Source organism: Pelodiscus sinensis, chromosome 22, assembly GCF_049634645.1.
Source record: "Pelodiscus sinensis isolate JC-2024 chromosome 22, ASM4963464v1, whole genome shotgun sequence".
NCBI lineage: Eukaryota > Metazoa > Chordata > Testudines > Trionychidae > Pelodiscus > Pelodiscus sinensis.
The window spans coordinates 15,047,070-15,066,384 of NC_134732.1; the positions used below are offsets into that span (position 1 = coordinate 15,047,070).

Below are 19,315 nucleotides of genomic sequence, written 5' to 3' on the forward strand. Positions count from 1 at the left end.
TTTGATTTCATATTAAATAAAGTAATATACCTTGTCAATTATCCCTTGTTTCAGTATTTTTTCTCCTATAACTAACAAATATATTTTAATGTTAACTGGCAGGTGCCATAGTGGCACACATCCGCACAACCACACATGACCTCAATATTAGTACACATAACAAAACTCACTCCGTCCATGGATGGAAAATCTTAGAGAGAACACTGTTCTAGGCAACAGATGTTTCTGGAGGAGAAAGTTCTGGACCAGAGAGGTTCAACCTGTATTCTGCCCATCTGAAAACTCAGGCTATAAGAATCTCAAGTTGGACACCCAAAGTCATCAGGCACTTTTGTAAATTTTAGCCTAATCTCAATGTGCTTCAGATCTCTATTTGGCAAATGGATCAACAATACTTCCCATATCGAAGTAAGAACAACCCAGGAACCTACAGACCAGTCTAGGCCAGGGAAGATAATGGAGCAAGTAATTAATGAATTAATCTGGAAACAACTGGAAGATAATAAGGTGATAGATAACAGCCAGCATGCATTTGTAAAGAACAAATCATGTCAAACTAATCTGAGAGCTTTCTCTGATAGGACAACAAGTCTTGTGGCTAAGAGAGAAGTGGTGGACATGGTATACCTGGACATTAGTAAAGCATTTGATATGGTCTTGCATGACCGTCTTATTAATTAACTAGGGAAATACAGTAAAACTCCATTGGTCTGGCAACCAATGGTCCGGCACCATCTGGAACCCGGAAGTGCTCCGGGCAGCCGAACAATTGGAGCTGCTCTGCCCTTGGCTTCCCCGATTCAGCCGCTGCTCAGTTTCAGCAGCGGCTGACTTGGGGAAGTCTGGGGCAGAGCAGCTAGGGTGCTGCCGGGTTGGTCCCGCAGCGCTGAAGGGCACATCCCCCCCCACTCTACCCCAGACCCCTCATAGCCCCCCCCCTCCAATAGTCCAGCATATCTGATAATCTGGCACCCCCTGAGTCCTAAATGTGCCAGATTATTGTAAGTTTACTGTACAGCCTAGATGGGGCTACTATAAGGTGGATCCATACCAGGCTGGATAACCATTCTCAGAGAGTAGTTATTAATGGTTCAGAGTCATACCCTTTAGATGATAGCATAGAGAGTATGCTTATTAAGTATGCAGATGATACCAAGATGGGAGGGGTTGCAAGTGCTTTGGAAAATAGGGTCATAATTCAAAATGATCAGTTCAAACTGGAGAAATGGTCTGAGGTAAACAGGATGAAGTTTAATGAGGACAAATGCAAAATACCCCACTTAGGAAGGAACAATCCGTTCACATACACAGAATGGGAAACAACTGTCTAGGAAGGACTATTGTGGAAAGAGAGTAAGGGGGTCATAGTGGACCACAAGCTAAATAGGAGTCAACAGTGTGGCACTGTTGCAAAAAAAGGAAACATGATTCTGGGATGCATTAATAGGAGTGTTGTGAGCAAGACACGAGAAGCCAGTCTTCCGCTCTACTCTGCACTGATTAGATCTCAGTTGGAGTATTGTATCCAGTTCTGGGCACCTCATTTCAAGAAAGATGTGGAGAAATTGGAAAAGGTCCAAAGAAGAGCAACAAAAATGATTAAAGGTCTAGAAAACATGAGCTATGAGGGAAGACTGAAAGGACTGGGCTTGTTCAATTTAGGAAAGAGACAGAGAGGGAAATGATAGAAGTTTAAGTACCTAAAAGGGTGTTACAAGGAGGAAGGAGAAAAATTGTTCTCTTTGGGCTCTGATAACAGGACAAGAAGCAATGGTCTTACATTGCAGCAAGGGTGGTTCCTAACTCTCAGGGTGGTTAAACACTGGATCTCCCAAGGTCTCTTCCAGTTCTAGCATTCTATGATTCCCTTCTTCACAACAAGTTGTAAAGATGAGTTCATTAACATTTGAAAGCATAACAGAAAAGCATAGAAATATTCCAGCATTTGGACAGCATGCAGTAAATAAGAGATGGGAGTATATTAGGGACATCAACATGTAGTCAACTACACAATTAACCAATAGGCTTTGGTTTATCGGTTAATCTTATCGACTACACGCATCCCCCCCTTACTGCCTCAGGAGCTGGTGCTGGGGGAAGCTGGCTTAAAAGCTGGTTCCCCCCAGCACTGGCTCTGTGGTGCTGCATACACCCTCATCAGAGGCAGCAAGGTGGGGAGAGAGCAGGAGCCAGTGCCTGCAAGGAGCTAGCTTTAAGCAGGCTCCCCACAAGCACCGGATCCACCTGCTTCTCCACCACTGCACTGCTACCTCTGATGAGGGTGTATGCAGCACCACAGAGCCAGTGCTGGGGGGAACCAGCTTTTAAGCCAGCTTCCCCCAGCACCAGCTACTGTTTCCTCCCCTCTCCTTTGCTGCCTTTGATACAGAGGCAGCAATGGGAGGGAATGCAAGTAGTCAACTAGATTAACCGATAAGCCTAGGCTTATCAGTTAATCGTCTAGTCAACTACTCGCTGACATCTCTAGTTAAGACTAAACTGTTCGACAAAGTACAAAATGCAGTTGTACATGTACTCAATTACGAGAACAGAAAACAATTTCTAATCATTAGGCAGAGTTCAACGAGCGTTTAATAAAGATAGCTGCTGATTCCAAAAAGCACCATAATTTACCAACATCCAATCAGCATTTTGCCTACAGTAAGATACCTTACTGCGTTCTTGTTATCTGATATACAGGCAGTCCCCGACTTACGCGGATCCGACTTACGTCAGATCCGCACTTATGAACGGGGCTTTCTCGCCCCGGAGGTCGAGGTGGCGGATTGCTGCCTGCGAGCTCCCGGGCGAGAAAGCCCCGTTCGTAAGCTGCTCCCGGTGCCCCTGGTCTGCTGGAGACGGTCCTCAGCAGACCAGGGGCACCGGGACTGAAGCCGCAGCCGTGGCGGGGTTCCTCGCCTCTGAGACTTTGCCAGAGCAAAGCCTCAGAGGCGTGGCACCCCGCTGCCGCTGCAGCTCTGCTCCCCGTGTCCCTGGTCTGCTGGGGGGAGGGGGCGCAGCTAGTGTGCCCCCCCCCACCCCCCCAGCAGACCAGGCTTTTGTTGTGGACCCTGGGGCAGAGCAGCTGGGGCGCTGCCGATTGGTCCTGCAGCGCCGCTCTGGGCACTACTGGACCAACCCGGCAGCACCCCAGCTGCTCTGCCCCAGGTCCTGATTCAGCCGCTGCTGGTCAGTTTCAGCAGTGGCTGAATTAGGACGCCTGGGGCAGAGCAGCTGGGGTGCTGCCGGGTTGGTCCAGTAGCGCCAAGGAGCGAGGAGCGGTGCTACTGGAGCAACCCAGCAGCACCCCAGCTGCTCTGCCCCAGGCGTCCCCAAGTCAGCCGCTGCTGAAACTGACCAGCACTGACTACAGGAAGCCCGAGGTAGAGTTGCTCTGCCCCAGGCTTCCTGGAATCAGCCGCTGATCAGTTTCAGCAGCAGCTGACTTGGGGACGTTTGGGGTTCTTAAGTTGAATCTGTATGCAAGTCAGAACTGGCGGTCAGTTTCAGCAGCGGCTGAATCTGGACGCCAGTTCCGACTTACATACAGATTCAACTTAAGAACAAACCTACAGTCCCTATCTTGTACGTAACCCGGGGACTGCCTGTACATCTTCAGCATTACCCCAGAATCCACAGAAAGGTCAATTTAGGAAACATCACTTAAATTAAAACTTGGCTTCCAATCTTTAAAGATAAAAATACACTATATATTAGACCTAAATACTGCCTAATGGAGACATGTCACCCGTGCATGAGCTCTAGGATCATGAATTAACTCAACTGACCTGTATGATTTCTGCCAATACTTATAACAAATGTCATTAGTCAAAAACAAACAAAAAGCCACCCTCTCAATGATAAGCTTCAATTTTCAGTGTTTATACTAACTAAAATTTGTGAGCTCTGTGAGGTAACACCTGTAAGAGTAAAGTTCATGTGTGTGTTTAATTAATACATTTAACAAGCTGTTTTGTGTTCCCAAAGAACACAGCTGTCTCTATTACATGGACACCTTTACCATCTGCAAAAACCACAATAAGTAAATATCAAAATAGCAGGTGTTAATAAAGAGCAGCCAAGTTAACTCTTCTCTAGGGAAAGAATTAATTCATTCAGTACCATCTTCTGTAACCTTGGAGCAGGCAAACCTTAGCTGTTCTAGCTTAAGTCTAGAAGGAATTGGTTTTGTGGTGCACAGGAACAATAAAGTAAGTTCTTGGGGGTAAGTCTCTGCAAAACCGCAACTATTAAATATACACTAAATATGTGGCCTCAGGCCAAAGCCTTAAGACACTAATTGCCACTTGAAATGTGGGTTTCCACAATATTCATTAACTACAGTTATACACATTTACACTTGATGAATAAAATGAAGCTAAAATTGTCTAGGGAGACCTTAATCTCCCCATGTAAAGATTTAGATTTTCAAGTGAGAATTTTCTGTCAAGATCTATAAAATAAAACCTCCTCACACAAGTTATTGCAACCTATTAATTTAAAATGTCTTAAGATACAGATTGTTTACACTACTTTTCTCCCAAGGTAATTGGTTTATTATTCTATCATATTTTAATCTACAACCTACATCCCTCTACTTTTAAAAGTTAAATAGGTATGTTTAGCTCCATGCAACAGCAGAAGGCTTTTACAAGTGCTTTTTCTGTACTTTACGGATGCCTTTTTTGAATCCTGTGCTAGTTCTCCCACAAGTATCCATCTGATTATTCATGCAATCAGTAATTCATGAACCATCAAGGAGAAAAGGGGAGAGGGAAATGCCCCTCTCTCAGCTCATCAAATATAAAACAAGCAAGCCACAAAGGAGTCACAAATTAAAAATTAAATGCAGAGAAAGTGCATCCACACATTGCACTTACAGTAGGGACAGGAGGTATTTTAAAGTGATGTTACTTATACTTATTCACAACACATGTTTAGAAACGAAGAAAAATTTAAGCACCAACATGCTTGAACACTACTAGAATCTTTGTAGCTACAGACAAACCTCCTGATGGCTGAAGCCATCACACAGATGACAGGTCTGCTGTCAACTACTAGGGTAATTTATATACCAGTGCCAAGTAGTGCAAAGACAGCAGGAGCTGACCGCAGATTACAAGAAACTCAGGAAAGTAGGTGAGTAATGCTTACAGATGCAATGAGCAGACAATAACTGGTTAAATGCAAAAATTTATTTATTTATTATTAACTGTCTCTGGACAATATGTTTCCACTAAAAAATATCCCCACTCCCAAAAACTCAAGTATCTATTAGCACTAAATTTCACCTGATTTATTACATGAATTTGCTCTCTGAAAACATGATGGCAAAAATGGTAGCATGAGGCTTTGTGTTTCTGTCTTAAGACCAGATTGATTTGCTCAATTTACAAATGACCTTCCAAATTCATCCTGCAACCACAAAATCTTTCTTGCTCAGGCATCATCCATAAGCTGGAACATATAGCTATTTTTACTGCCCAAAACCATTTTTGCTAGTTTTTGTTCCTGATACTGCTACAGAATCTATGCAAATGAGTAAGACAGATGGTTTCTGTTCTGTCTTGCACATCTTCATCAGAATTAGCAGCAATATTTCAGATCAGAATCTCTTACCAGTAACAAACAACATGCCATAAGCAAATCCACCACACGCTCTCCCCTAGTTGTACTGGCTGTGGAGTTTTCACAAGGGTATGAAGTAGGTTTTTTCTAAAAAAACTATTTGTAAAGGATGTAGCTATATGTAATGAGGTTGGCAAAATTTGTTTAAAAAACACACTGGAAGCAGCCGAGCCTGGGGAAGGGGATTGCCTTTGATTTTGTGTTTCATTTTAAATTTCTTTTGTCAACAAAACCCAAAAAAGGTGTTTTAATGTCTCTGACTATACCCAGGAAAAACAACAAATGGTCTGGTAGCTCTTTATAGACTAACAATAGGTGGTATCATGAACTTTCGTGGGCACAGCCCACTTCTTCAGATGACTGGAGTTTTGAGTTTAGGAAGTAAATCTGGTGAGTAAGAAAGCTGAACTGGTGATGATAGTGACACTTTTAATAGAAACAATTCTGTTGGAGGGGAGAGGGGATTCACATCTTAAATTAAACTAATACTGAATTCGCAGCACTACAGATAAATTAATAGGAGTGTATTCAATTTTAAATGAAAAATTCTCTACATGATCAGTAGAGTATTCCTTGTGGGGTTTATATTTTGCTATTCAACTTAATATACACAGTCCAGAAGTGTAAATACACACATTTTTACATTTACAGTACAGAGGTACACACCATTATCAGAGAGGTGAGAAGCAGGAGGTTTCAGGTAGGGATGTTAAATATCGGCTAACTGAATAGTCAATTAATCTCATGAATTTTATTGGTTACTCGACTATATTATAGCTCCCAGAGGTGGGGCCGGCAGCAGCCAGTGTGCTCTGGCCCCACTCCCAAGGAGCCCCTTACTATTGCATTTAAAATGTATTAGGAGCCAGGCAGGCACGCAGCCCTGCTCAATTCTGGCTCACGCTAGGGATGTTAAATATCAGTTAATTGAATAAAGTAACCTCATGAATGTAAGTTAGTTGACTATTCTATAGTCCTTGGGGGCAGGCCAGCAGCAGCAGCACAGGGTTCCAGGTAGGAGCTGGTTCACGAAGGGAACCAGATTAAAAACTAGATCCCCTCATGGACCGGCTGCCTGTCGTTCTGTATTGCTACCTTTGTACCAGCGGCAACAGCGCAGGGTGGCAGCAGCCCCTGTCCAATGGAGGGGGTGAGCTCCTGGACCCAGCCTGAGCTAGGGATGTAATAGTGTAGTCGACTAACCAATTAGACAATAAACAAAAGCTTATAGGTTAATGCTATAGACTACATGCATTTCCCTCCCCCAACCAGTAAATTTTTTAGCAGCCTGGGTCAGTTCCAGCTCACGCTGGGCGTGGGACCTATCCCCACTGTGATTCTGCATTTAAAGTGTATTAGAAGCCGGCAAGCGGGCAGGCAGCCCAGCTCAGTTATGGTTCGCGCCCGGTCCAGGAGCTCAGACCTGTCCCCCACACACAAGGGCTGCTGCCACCCCATACTGTTGCCTTTGATATAGAGGTAGCAGCACAGAGCGACAGGTAGCCGGTCAACGAGGGGAGCTAGTTGTTAATTTGGTTCCCCTAATGAACCAGCTCCCACCTCGAAGCCTGTGCTGCTGCTGGCCCGTCCCCAGGGACTATAGAATAGTCAACTAACTTACAAGAATTAATGAGGTTATTTAACTATTCAATTTACTGATATTTAACATCCCTAGCGTGAGCCAGAACTGAGCTGAGCTGCCTGCCCACTTGGCTCCTGATACATTTTAAATGCAGAGCCACAGCAGGGGCAAGCAAGAACTGAGCCAGGCCTCTGGCCAGCCTGCTAAAAAATTTACTGGTTGGGGGGAGAGAAGAAATGCATGTAGTCTACAGCATTAACCAATACACTTTTATGGGTTAATCAAATATACTATTACTTCCCTCATTTCATCAGCAAGACAAGGGACACTTTTGGCATCTGGGAAGGGATGGAAGGCAAGTGAGGGATGGAAGGCAAGTGAGGCTTAAACTCCTAGTTCTCTACCTCAGCATCCTAATGCCTTCTGCCACAAAATCTGATACTTCATCCAAGGATGAGAAGAGCATTATTAGCTAGATATTTGTGCTAAAATGACCGACAGTTGAATAGACAACACAAAGTTCTTATTAGGCTTCAGAGTTATACCCCACTAAGAGAAAACATGGGCAGTTCTCCAGATGACTCCAATGAAGAAAAAAAATGCCCAACAGCACAGTAGGGGTATGTCTAGACTACAGGCTTTTGTCGACAGAAGTTCTGTCGACAGATACTGTCGACAAAGCTTCTGTCGACAAAGAGCATCTAGACTACATCCAGTTCTGTCGACAAAGCAAGCCGCTTTGTCGACATGACAGTGTAGATGAAAAGGACAGTGTAGATTCAATAATGCCTTCTGTCGACAGAACTCTGTCGACAAAAGGCATTATTCCTCGTAGAATGAAGTTTACAGCCGTTGACAAAGCTGCTGAGTTCTGTCGACGTTATGTCGACAGAACTCAGCGGCAGTGTAGACGCAGGTATAGTTTTGTCGACAAAAGTCCACTTTTGTCGACAAAACCCTGTAGTCTAGACACACCCTAGGGGCTAAAGATAGCCTTTGGGTCCAGTTAGCCTTGCGCCATTCTACCTACAGCCAGTGGCTGGCATGGAGGACAGAAGAAAAGGAGAGGACCTGGACTGGTTCAGGACTGACTGGCAAAGAGGCAGGACCAAACTTCCTCCAGTCAATAGCTTGCCAGCCAAGACAGCCACCAGGAAATAAGCACCGTCTCCTTGATTAAAGACTGCGAAAGAGACTATAGAGAACCTGGCCTAAGAGGTAACTGGGTGACTGAAGCACAGATACTTTGTTGGGTTCTGGGCTGGCCCTGTCCCACTTATGGCCACTCTGCCCAGAGGAATCTAGAACCACAGCACAACACCAACCCAGGCCCATGAGGAGATGTTATTAGAGACAAGTCACCAAAGTGATTTGGATCATAGGGGCCATCTCACTCCACAAAAAATAAAAGGGACAGTGACAAAGTTGCTCAGGGTATTGGATGCAGCCTCTTGTTCAGGGGCTGACTTACATAAGGTACTATGGTAGAACCTGGTGGAGTGGGAAGGCTTGGGTCTTGCTATTCACTTCTGAAAAGACTGAGGCACCTTGACCAGGAAAACTACGGGCTAGTAGTTAAGCATTTCTACAACTAGGACCCCTAGCCTTTCATGCCCACTATTACAATGACAGTATAACATCAATTCACATTTGGAAGATTATCCTCACAAAATTAAGAACACTTTAATATAAATTTAAACAAATTCTGTTTCATAAGTTCTATAATCTTGATAATATGAAATACATAGGATTCTGCCATTGTAACAAGCCAAACATTATATACCAAAGCATACCAAATATCCCACCTATTATTTAATTACTTCAGGGTTATAAAAGATCTATTCATCAGCAATTTGATACACATCTTTTACCTTGTTTGACCACTTATAGGCTTGAAGTAGTTGACTGTAGAGAGGAGTTTTGTCCTGTACAGGATCTAGGCTCAACAATCCACTATTATGAAGAGGATGGTTCTCAGATGGTTTGCCTACTAGATTGCTCAGACGTTCCAGTTCACTAGAAGCAGAAAACAAACCTCCTATATAAGATATGCAGATGATTGTTCACTCCACACTAAGTGTGTATACAACATATGGTCTGCAAGATATGGTCCTTACACATCTCATGATTTAAAAAAAACTTTAGACAATTTAAAAATGCTTGCTCAAAGCAATTTGGCAAGCATTTAATCACCAGTATTAACCAGTCACAAAGGACCCACCCTACAATAATGTTTTCCTGCAACAAAACCATGGTAAATAAATGGGCTTTGTAACACACCATGAAGTTCAACAGATTCCGGATATTTTGGACCACAGTTGGTAGGCATTCAAAACACAGGGGTACCCATGGAGAATGCTCTTTTAGCAGTTCCCTCAATTTGAGCCAACAGTGCTCCAGCTTGAGCACTTCCTTGACTGTAACTGCTGCAGTACAACATTCAGACAAAGCGGTGGCCAGGTTCCACACCATTTAAATAACATATTGGAACCTAAAAATTCTTTCCCTCAAATAAACAAATCCTGAAAAGCTTATTAATGCATGGATCAAGTCTCTAATTCATAAGTTCTCAGGGCAGGGACATGTCACATTTTTACAAGGAGCATGCATATGTCTACCTGTGTATAAAATACTATTAAACTGAAATATTACGGTTTCTATTATAGTTCTTAAGTTTAGATTTTGCTGCTTACATCTCAAACATCACATTTAGCATTAAAGTTAATGCATGTTTTAAATATCCCATAATATTTAGAAAACCAGAAACTCTCCATAAGCAGGCGTGCTGCTTCAATCCAACCAAGCCAGCCATAACAAGAGGTCACTCCAGCCCAGCTCTGCTGGAGCAGCCCCCACCTGCAGAATCCCAGTTAATCAATTAAATTCAACATTTAGCTGGTTAACTTATTAAACAGGATTGCACATTACTAGTTGAAAGCCAAATCCTGCTATGTGAAGCCAATAGGAAAACTCCAACTGCATTAAGAGCAAGATTCAGCCCTTAGTGCAGTGATTTATGAAATTCTTAGCAGGCGAGAAGCCAAATGAAGGCCCCAAACCTGAAGACCAAGGTGAAGAATAATCTACAGATTAGACCTCCCTGGTCCAGCACCTTCCACGGCAGGGACCTATTGTCATTAGAGGTGTAAATGGTTAACGGGTTAATCGGTAAGCCTCACTCATAACATGTGGGACTTACCAGTTCCAGTTAGCTGGTGGGGGCTGAAGCCTGTGGCAACAAAGCCTCCTTCCCAGGATCGGGACCAGCAGCAGATCTACCAGTTCTGCTCCCAGGAAGGTGGGTTGGCTGCAGGCTCTGCAGTATAAAGGCTATTTAAGCTTTATACTGCAGAGCCTGAAGCTTATCATTTTAGCAGTTACATGGTTACATTTTTCCACTGCATTTTTACATCCCTAAATGTCATATTTGCTTAAAAAGAATCTCTCCCAGATTTGTATATTACTTTTCACCTGGTATCCAAAGTCTCCATTAAACACTAGTTAAGGTTATTTAATCAACATAAACTGAAATCAAGGAACTAGCAGTTAAGGGATGCAAACAGTTTCCCTTCTGCCAATGTAATCTTTCTTCATAAAATATCATTCCCTCTCACTTACATGTACCACCACTTTCAGGCTCTGTTCCTGCAAACACTGAGGCATGTGCTAACTTTACTATGTAAGACGACACACAGAAATAACTGGAATTACTAACAGAGTAACATTATGCAAAAGTTGACTTTTTGTGGCATAATCCAAAGTTCATGGTCTTCCAACAGGCTTTTTGATCATATCTTTGTTTCATTCAGTAACTGAAATGTGTTATGTGTCTAAAGCATCTCTCACTTTTGGTTATTTATATATACATATACACGCACACATACATACACACATGCACACCATTATGTTGAACATTCAGAAAAATAATTAGATATTTATAGAAATGGGTAAGAATACATCCTCTAGCTAAGATGCAAAAGAGGAAAATTAATCGAGTAACTTATTCACAGACCCTTTGTCACCATCAAATTTGATTGCCTAATAAAAAAAGTGGCACAATTCTGGAACCATGCACAAACTTCCCAAAGTGCAGTTTCCTTGTGTGTGGAGAGGGAATTAAAAAAATCAGCTGAGTATTGTCAAAATAGAAATTTAGTAAAGTAGTGGAGAAAATCCTCCAATTCATCTGCAACCTTTAATTTTCTTGTGTTACAAGGAATCAAGTAGGAAGTTAGTTACCTTCACAACCTCACTGCAACCATATTGGTTTAAGTGCAATACAGCAGCTCCTATGTGAGGTTGGGGGAGGCAGAAAAATCATAAAGTGTCATTTGTCGGATCTTTGTCACCCTAGGGTTCAGAAAGATATGATTATCCCTAGACTACATATAAGTTATTGGAAGTTTAGTGCCAAAGAAATAGTTATAAATAACTTGTACAGCACCCCACAGATACTTCACAAAATAATAATAATTAAAAAAAAAGTCAGAATCCAAAAACAGCTTATAGTCTGAGACCCTGATATTGCAGAGGGATCTGTTCAGGTAGCCCCTTACAATATGAGAAAGTTATCTATTATTATAATTCTACTGATCGCTTTGCAGGATCAAGTGCTATATTAAAATGAAAACAGCAGATTCAAAAGAGCACAAGGCAAAAGCATGGCAAGCAGTCACATAGGAGATTAACGTACACTCCTTTAGAGTTACTATTGTTGTTTGTATAAAAATATAAGATTTTGTGTGGGGAAATAATTCCTATGTCTTCTTAGGCTACAAATAAATCTTATCATTGTAAAATTAATGTATTGCACAAATTCCTCCTCTCTCATCTATTTTTACCTATTTTAATTTGTGGACCCCTAAACAGTTTCAAATGAATGCACAGATTCCCTTGGAAATCTTAGATATAAGCTCTGGAGCCCCAATGGGTCCACAGACGACATACTGAAAACCACTGTTCTATAGTAGTAACAATCTTTTGCAGAACCCTTAGATAATGTTCCACAGGTTAAAAAACGCTGAACTAGTTATTAAGGTAATGCTATTTGATAAAATAAACCAGGAGCTGAAAATAAAAAATGGGATACTTTCATGTGCTGTCTAAAATGCTTATACACTTCTGGCACTGCAGTAAGTATCATCATCATTATGGCGCTAGGAGTCACAGTTGTCCACTGTGCAAGGCACTGCACAAATAGAACAAAAAGGCCCTGTTTAAACAAGTTGATAAACTTAGGTTCAGATGCTCAAAGATATTTAGGTGCCTAACTCTCATTGATTTCAGGGGGAATTCAGTCAGTTAGGTGTCTAAACACCCTTAAGATCCTGCATCTGGAGTATAAAACAAGAGACAATAAATGGATACAGATAAGGAATACAAGGTAACAAGGAGGCCATAATATCCCTTTCTGATGATCTGTTCGAAATCTACCTGAGGAAGCCATGCAACAGATAACTGGGTTTCTTACCTCTCACTTCTGATGCACCCTAGCAAAACTCCATCTTGGAGAAAAATTTAAAGGGTATCTTTAAAAAGAGATAATCTTAACTTTAAAAATCAGACACTGTACACAAAGTAACTTAACACCTATTAGAACGGAAAGAATTCCAAAAATCCAATCTGCTTTTATCTCTTTACACTCTGTGTTTACTTTTTCACGAGTCAGATCTAAAAAGGCAGTATGGCACTTGTTTGCCCTCGGGTTCATTATGGAGTTCTTCGGTCAGTAGAGGGTTCTGTTTGTTGGCTGGCTGGCTTTTTAATTTCAAACGCTGCAGGGGAAGTGTGTGTGTCTGTGTGGAACACCTCAGACTGGTCCCAGCCCTTGCAGGTGCTAGTTTCCACAAAATTAGGCAAACGTTCAACTTAAAGTCCATTTTAAGACTCATTTGAAAGTAATGAATGGCCAGCCCTAGACTCACCTCGCTCATTGCTGTGCTTGGCTAATCACATTTCCGATTTAATCTCTCTCCACACACACTTTTTGTTCCCCCACACAAAGGACAGGGGGGGGAGACGAGGGAAGAGCTGTCAGACGCCCGAAGCGGGAGCCCCAGGGGCCCGCTGGCTCACGAGAGGATCCCAGCTGAGGGTGCCCGCTTTCCAAACTTGGGTGCATCCGGCCCAGCCTCCCTTCCCCGATGCCAGGCTCTCGCCTCAGGCCCCAGCTCCCCTCGGAGGACAGGACATCCCTCTACTCCACGCCCCTACTCCCCAGGCCACCCGCGAGCACCACCCCCGCGACGCCCAGCTCCCGCTCACAGCGGCCTCCCAGCCTCACACCACGCAGCGGGCCGGCTCCCCTCAGCCCCCGCCGCCAACCCAACCCCCGCGCCTGACGGCGGCCAGCCGCGCGCCCACCTCAAGTCCCGGCTGACCGAGTGCAGGCTCTCCTGGAAGCACGAGACGAAGCCCTTCTCGCGGCCCTCCAGCGTCTCCTTATTCCGCATCCCGTCCTTCAGGCAGTCAAACACCCGGGTGACGCTGGAGCGCAGCGCTTGGATGGCGGCGATGGCCTGGGAGAAGGCCTCCAGGTTTACCCCGGGGCTCAGCACCCCGTCCGCCATCTTACCCCGCAGCCCGCCGCACGGGCCTCCCCCTGAGCCTGGCAACGAGACGCGCCGGTAACGCCACGGGCCCGCGCCGGCCAAGGGCAGCCTGGGAAATGTAGTCTCGTGGGGGGTGGATGTAGGCGAGTGGGGAGGCAGCGTGAGGGGATTGAAGAGAAATCTGTAGGGGTGGAGGGTCAGTGAAGGGGGGGGCAGAGCGCTCTGTGGGGCCTGGGAGTCACTGAGGGGGTGCAATGAGGTCTGTGGGACGGGGGAGTAATTGGGGGGGCAGAGAGCTCTTGGAGGCGGGGAGTCAATGAGGGGGTGCAGAGCGCTCTGTGGGGCCTGGGAGTCAGTGAGGGGGTGCAATGAGGTCTGTGGAACGGGGGAGTAATGGGGGGGCAGAGAGCTCTTGGGGGGCGGGGAGTCAATGAGGGGGTGCAGAGCGCTTTGTGGGGCCTGGGAGTCAGGGGGTGCAGAGCGCTCTGTGGGGTCTGGGAGTCAGTGAGGGGGTACAATGAGGTCTGTGGGGCGGGGGCGTAATTGTGGGGGGCAGAGAGCTTTTTGGGGGCGGGGAGTCAATGAGGGATGCAAGAGACTGGTGGAGGCAGAGAGTCAGCGAAGTGGTGCAATGAGGTTTGTGGGACAGGGAGTAAGAGGGGGGTGCAGAGAGTCACTGAGGGGTGCTGAGAGATCTGCGGGGCAGGAAGTCAGTGTGAGGGGGTGCAGAAGAGAGTGTGGGGTGAGACAGGGGGGGTGAGAGATCTGTGGAGCAGGAGTCAGTGTGTGTTTTTGTGGGAGAGAAGGTGTGTGTTGGGAGATGGTATTTGGTCCCTCAGTGTAGTCAGGAGGAGATTACGTTTGAATCTGTGTAGCATTGAGCTACACAGAGCAGTCTGTGGCTGCAGTTTCTGAGAGGAAGGAGTGGTTGAGGGAGACTCTGCATAGGTAGCTGTATGAGACAATACGGCTACGTCTACACTGGCCCCTTTTCCGGAAGGGGCATGTAAATTTCACCAGTCGTCGTAGGGAAATCCGCGGGGGATTTAAATATCCCCCGCGGCATTTAAATAAAAATGTCCGCCGCTTTTTTCCGGCTTTTAAAAAAGCCGGAAAAGAGCGTCTAGACTGGCCCCGATCCTCCGGAAAAAGCGCCCTTTTCCGGAGGCTCTTATTCATACTTCAAAGTAGGAATAAGACCCTCCGGAAAAGGGTGCTTTTTCCGGAGGATCGGGGCCAGTGTAGACGCTCTTTTCCGGCTTTTTTAAAAGCCGGAAAAAAGCGGCGGACATTTTTATTTAAATGCCGCGGGGGATATTTAAATCCCCCGCGGATTTCCCTACGACGACTGGTGAAATTTACATGCCCCTTCCGGAAAAGGGGCCAGTGTAGACGAGCCCTACATGTTCAGTGGGTTATTTTTAAACCTTTCATTCTGCTTTTATGTCAGCAAGAGTATTTAAGGTAAACTTGCTCATTTTCCATTATCTGTCCACTTCTCCCTACCCCGATCTATAAAATAAGTTATGTGCTGTCTCTGAACTATGTGATCATTAAGGGCACGTGGGCATTTTAAGGGGCCTAAAATCTAGTTTACAATAGCAAATTAGGTCGGTTTAGCTATGTTGGCCAGATATTTGAAAAATCCAGACCCACCCAAATCCATATCCAGTGGTTAAGCATACCTCTTTGTACTCTTCCTCCTCCGCTCCCCCCACCATATGCCACCACTTCTTGGATTACCCATCCAGCAGGAAAATCCTTCCCATGAGCCCCACAACTGTGCTACTGTTTCATTTTAAACTCTAAAAAATACACAAAGATGGGGTCAACTCTACACTTGGGGGCTGAGTAGCTCTGTCATTTGAGCATTGGCCTGATAAGCCCAGGGTTGTGAGTTCAGCCCTTGAGGGGGGGCTATTTAGGGATCTGGGGCAAATCTATCAGGGATGGTATTTGGTCCTGTTATGAGGGCAGGGGACTGGACTCAATGCCCTCTCAAGGTCCCTTCCAGTTCTATGAGATAGGTATATCTCCATATATTATATTACACTATAAAATTACATCAGTATTACTATGTCCCTCAAGAATGTAAAAACCAACCCTCATATATAGACAGAATTATGTTGCCATGAAAACTTTTTTCATTGACACAACTACTGCCTCTTGTTTAAAAGGAGAAGCACATGTGTCAGCATAGATATTATGTTCACTGTCAAAGATCCACTGGTCTGGTGCTCCCACATTGCTTTGAAACAGTATCTGGGAGGACCTCTTTAGAGTGTTAACCCCCTTAGGATGACACTTTCTCACTGCGGTAAGCCTGTTGGCTTAACCACCTTCCCTGGTTAGGAACCCTGAAACCTTCATCACCCCTGCTTATTCTGTAAGCTCCCTTCTGTGTGTTCACTTGAATTGGACACCTGCACGCTACTGCTATTCCAAAATAGCTATTTCAGAAGAGGCATTATTCCTCATGGAATACAAACGTCAAAATAAGCCACCCATTATTTCAAACTAATGGGCTAGCTGTGTAGACGCTCACATAGTTACTTTGGAATAACGGACATTATTCCAAATAAAAGTGTTGTGTAGACATACTCCATGGGAAGATTTGCATACCTAAAGGGAGCAGTGCACCATCAACCTCTTTTGACTGGAGTAATTCTGAGGCAGTGTTGTAACAGCAGAAGAGTTTATTAGATGTCTAAAACACAGCATAGAAAGTTTTTAGTTGGCATTCGGAATAGCAAATTACAATTTAGTCTGCCTGGATTGGGCAGTCCTGGGCCCAGAGCCACTTTTTTTATCAGCAGTCTAGAAGTATGAGTCCTTCATCCACAGCCCACATTATACCCAAGGACTCCTCCTCTACCCTTTATTCTGATTCTCTGGCAAAAAAGGTTACCTGGTCATCCCCCTTGGCTCTTTGTTCTCCCATTAGCTAAAACTAACTAGCTTCCTGGAGTGGGGGTGGTTAGACCCAGGTGATTTCTGGGTAGGCATTGAATGTCTGGCCCATTGTCTTTTGGGATTGTCATGGGTATGGGGCCCCAGACAGGCAGGTGTTAATCACACCTAAATTGCTACAAAGAATAAACCACCTTTTCTCCTCCTCCCTTCACCTGGTTAACCATGCAGTACATAGAGGAAACTGATGCACGCACAGTATTAATTCAAAATATTAAGAAAAATTCATACTTTGTCATGCCTGCTCACAGACACGTTCCTTTGAACTAAAACACTTCTTTCTTGCCTCTAAATGCTAAATAAATTTCTACTCAGGTAATGACTTCTATTTTCCTGTGGTTTTCATAATCCTTTTCTAGTCATCTCAATGTCCTTGTCCTTTGAAACTTCAGAAACTACTTTGAAACTCCTTTGAAACTTCAGAAATCTCCTAAATAAACTATGTCAACTGGAAATATATAGACCACAATCCTGCAGACAAAGAAAAAGTTCTCATCTTTGAGCATGCAGTTTGTCCCACTGAGTTCTAAGACTACTTAAGCACTTAAACTTAAGTATGCACATAAAATGTTTGCAAAATTGCTGTTTTGCATTGTTTGCATTGGCCTGACCTTGTTACCACTGAAATCAATGGACTAGTATCAGACTGTAATTAGCAAATGATTGCAAAGCACTATACAGATTCAAAGTGCTACCCATGTGCTAATTATTAATGATACCTAAATTTAGATTTAGTGGAAGGTGGCTATTGCTCCTTCTGCATCTGGCTTTGCGTGTGTGACCCCCTGGCTTTCTTACAGCTCCACTAAAGTCAACAGAACTCTTTGTAGGACTAGTGATCCCATGCTGAGTCAACTGTCTATACCAGGAGCAGGGTTGGAATTAGGAGTGTGAAAGGTTAGCTGGTAAGCATCACCACAAAGCTTGCTGTATACAGGGATGCTCCAGCCTGGCCATCTACTCCAGCTCGCTCCCCCTTTAATTGATTAAGTGATTAAACATCACATTAATTCATCACCAAGAGGAAGTAGTTATGTCTGTAAAAAAATTTCTGTCAACATTGTGCTGTCCAGCATGGTTTATACCAGGACATTTTCCACATCACTGAGCAATGTAGCTGGATCAGCCTAACTTGTTAGCATAGATCTGGCCTAAGAATTGATTGGCATAAGCAGTGATTTATTCTGATTAATGTGAAACCCTGAAGTAAAGGGATGGTTTTAGAGTGGTCCCAGGAGTGAAATAAATAGAGATTTGTGAGGGAAGGGAGAAAGATACACAATTAGAGGTTTTCCATAATATTAAAGAAGGTTTTTGGTGGGGATGTGGGCAGAACAATCAACTATAAATACTGGGGTGTGATTCTGTCAGGTGCTGAACATCTCTTGTGAAGTTCTAAGTCATTGCTCAGCTCTTCACAAGTGGTCTTTATCACTTGAAAGGTCAGGATTCATTATTTGGAATAAAAGCCCGTACTAGAACGCTAACATTTCTCTTGAAGCAAGTGTTAATTGTCTTACTAAAAAACAAATATATTCCTGTGTAATTAAAACTGTATATTCAAAGCCTGATATATCCTGTACAAGCTGGATCTATATTCTTTGGCAGAACTCAGCGGCAGGGTAGACGCAGGTATAGTTTAGTCGACAAAAATCCACTTTTGTCAACAAAACCCTGTAGTCTAGACACACCCTCAGTTTCTACACAGGTATTGTATTTGATGGCAGCTTGGAAATTCTGCAGCAGCTTCAGGTAAATGTAACAGACTGAAGTTCATGCTGAATTAAGTCTGAAGCTAGGTAATACAATCAAAACAATTTTTTTATTTTAATATTAAATGTTACACTGCCCCAAAAATTTCAGTTGTCAGTTTGACACACATTTTTGTGCTGACAGTGCATAACAGATTTATAGAAATAATAATAGCAATACCTAAAATAGTGCAGGATAAGTTGGTAGTTTTCTTGACTCGGTGAGGGGCAATTATGACTTTTGGCACTCAAAAAGTATAGAGGATTGTGTAGGTTTTCGGCAGCTTGTAGGAAGCAAAGCTGGAATTGTTAAGAAATTTTCTGGGATGTGGGGAAGACCTGCATTTCTGGTTCAATACTCTTCCTTCTTTGACATCAAAATATTTCACTTCATCCAACTATGATAGGATACACAAATTATCTGGATATATCCTCTAAAATGGTAAGGGGCAAAACAGTCAAGAGTATTGAGAATGAAATAGTCACTTTGGATTTCAGAGTTAAAACATTCCCATTGCAATGAATGAGGGCAAACTCAGAAAAATAATAATTTATGTTTGGTTCACAGTTAGAATGATTTCTCCTTATCATAAAAGATAGAAAAAAAATTTAATGAAGTCCTTGTGAGAGGACATTTAGCTCCTAAGTGTTTTAGATAATGACATAGAGAGTACACTTATAAAGTTTGTGGATGATACCAAATTGGGAGGGCTTCTGGAAAATAGGATTAAATTTTCAAAATGATCAGGACAAACTGGAAAAATGGTCTGAAGTTAATTCAGTAAGGATAAATGCATAGTACTCCACTTAACAAGGAATAAATCAGTTGCACA

General features: G+C 43.6%; 1 protein-coding gene across 2 annotated transcripts in view; it reads right to left on the bottom strand.

The window, feature by feature from the left end:
• The window catches only part of MED27 (mediator complex subunit 27), a 255,637-nt gene extending 241,814 nt beyond the window's left edge, over nt 1-13,823 (bottom strand). Inside the window, exons 1-2 of one of the 2 annotated variants that reach the window (XR_012897207.1) lie at nt 13,574-13,823; nt 9,082-9,226 (exon numbers count right to left, since the gene is read on the bottom strand). Coding sequence is in view for 1 of the 2 variants with exons in the window: in XM_075905682.1 (XP_075761797.1) it covers nt 9,082-9,226; nt 13,574-13,779 (351 nt within the window). In the remaining variant the exon portion in view is untranslated. The remainder of the gene's footprint in view (nt 1-9,081; nt 9,227-13,573) is intronic. The other variant, XM_075905682.1, reaches the window with a different exon arrangement.
• Between the last annotated feature and the right edge of the window lie 5,492 nt (nt 13,824-19,315).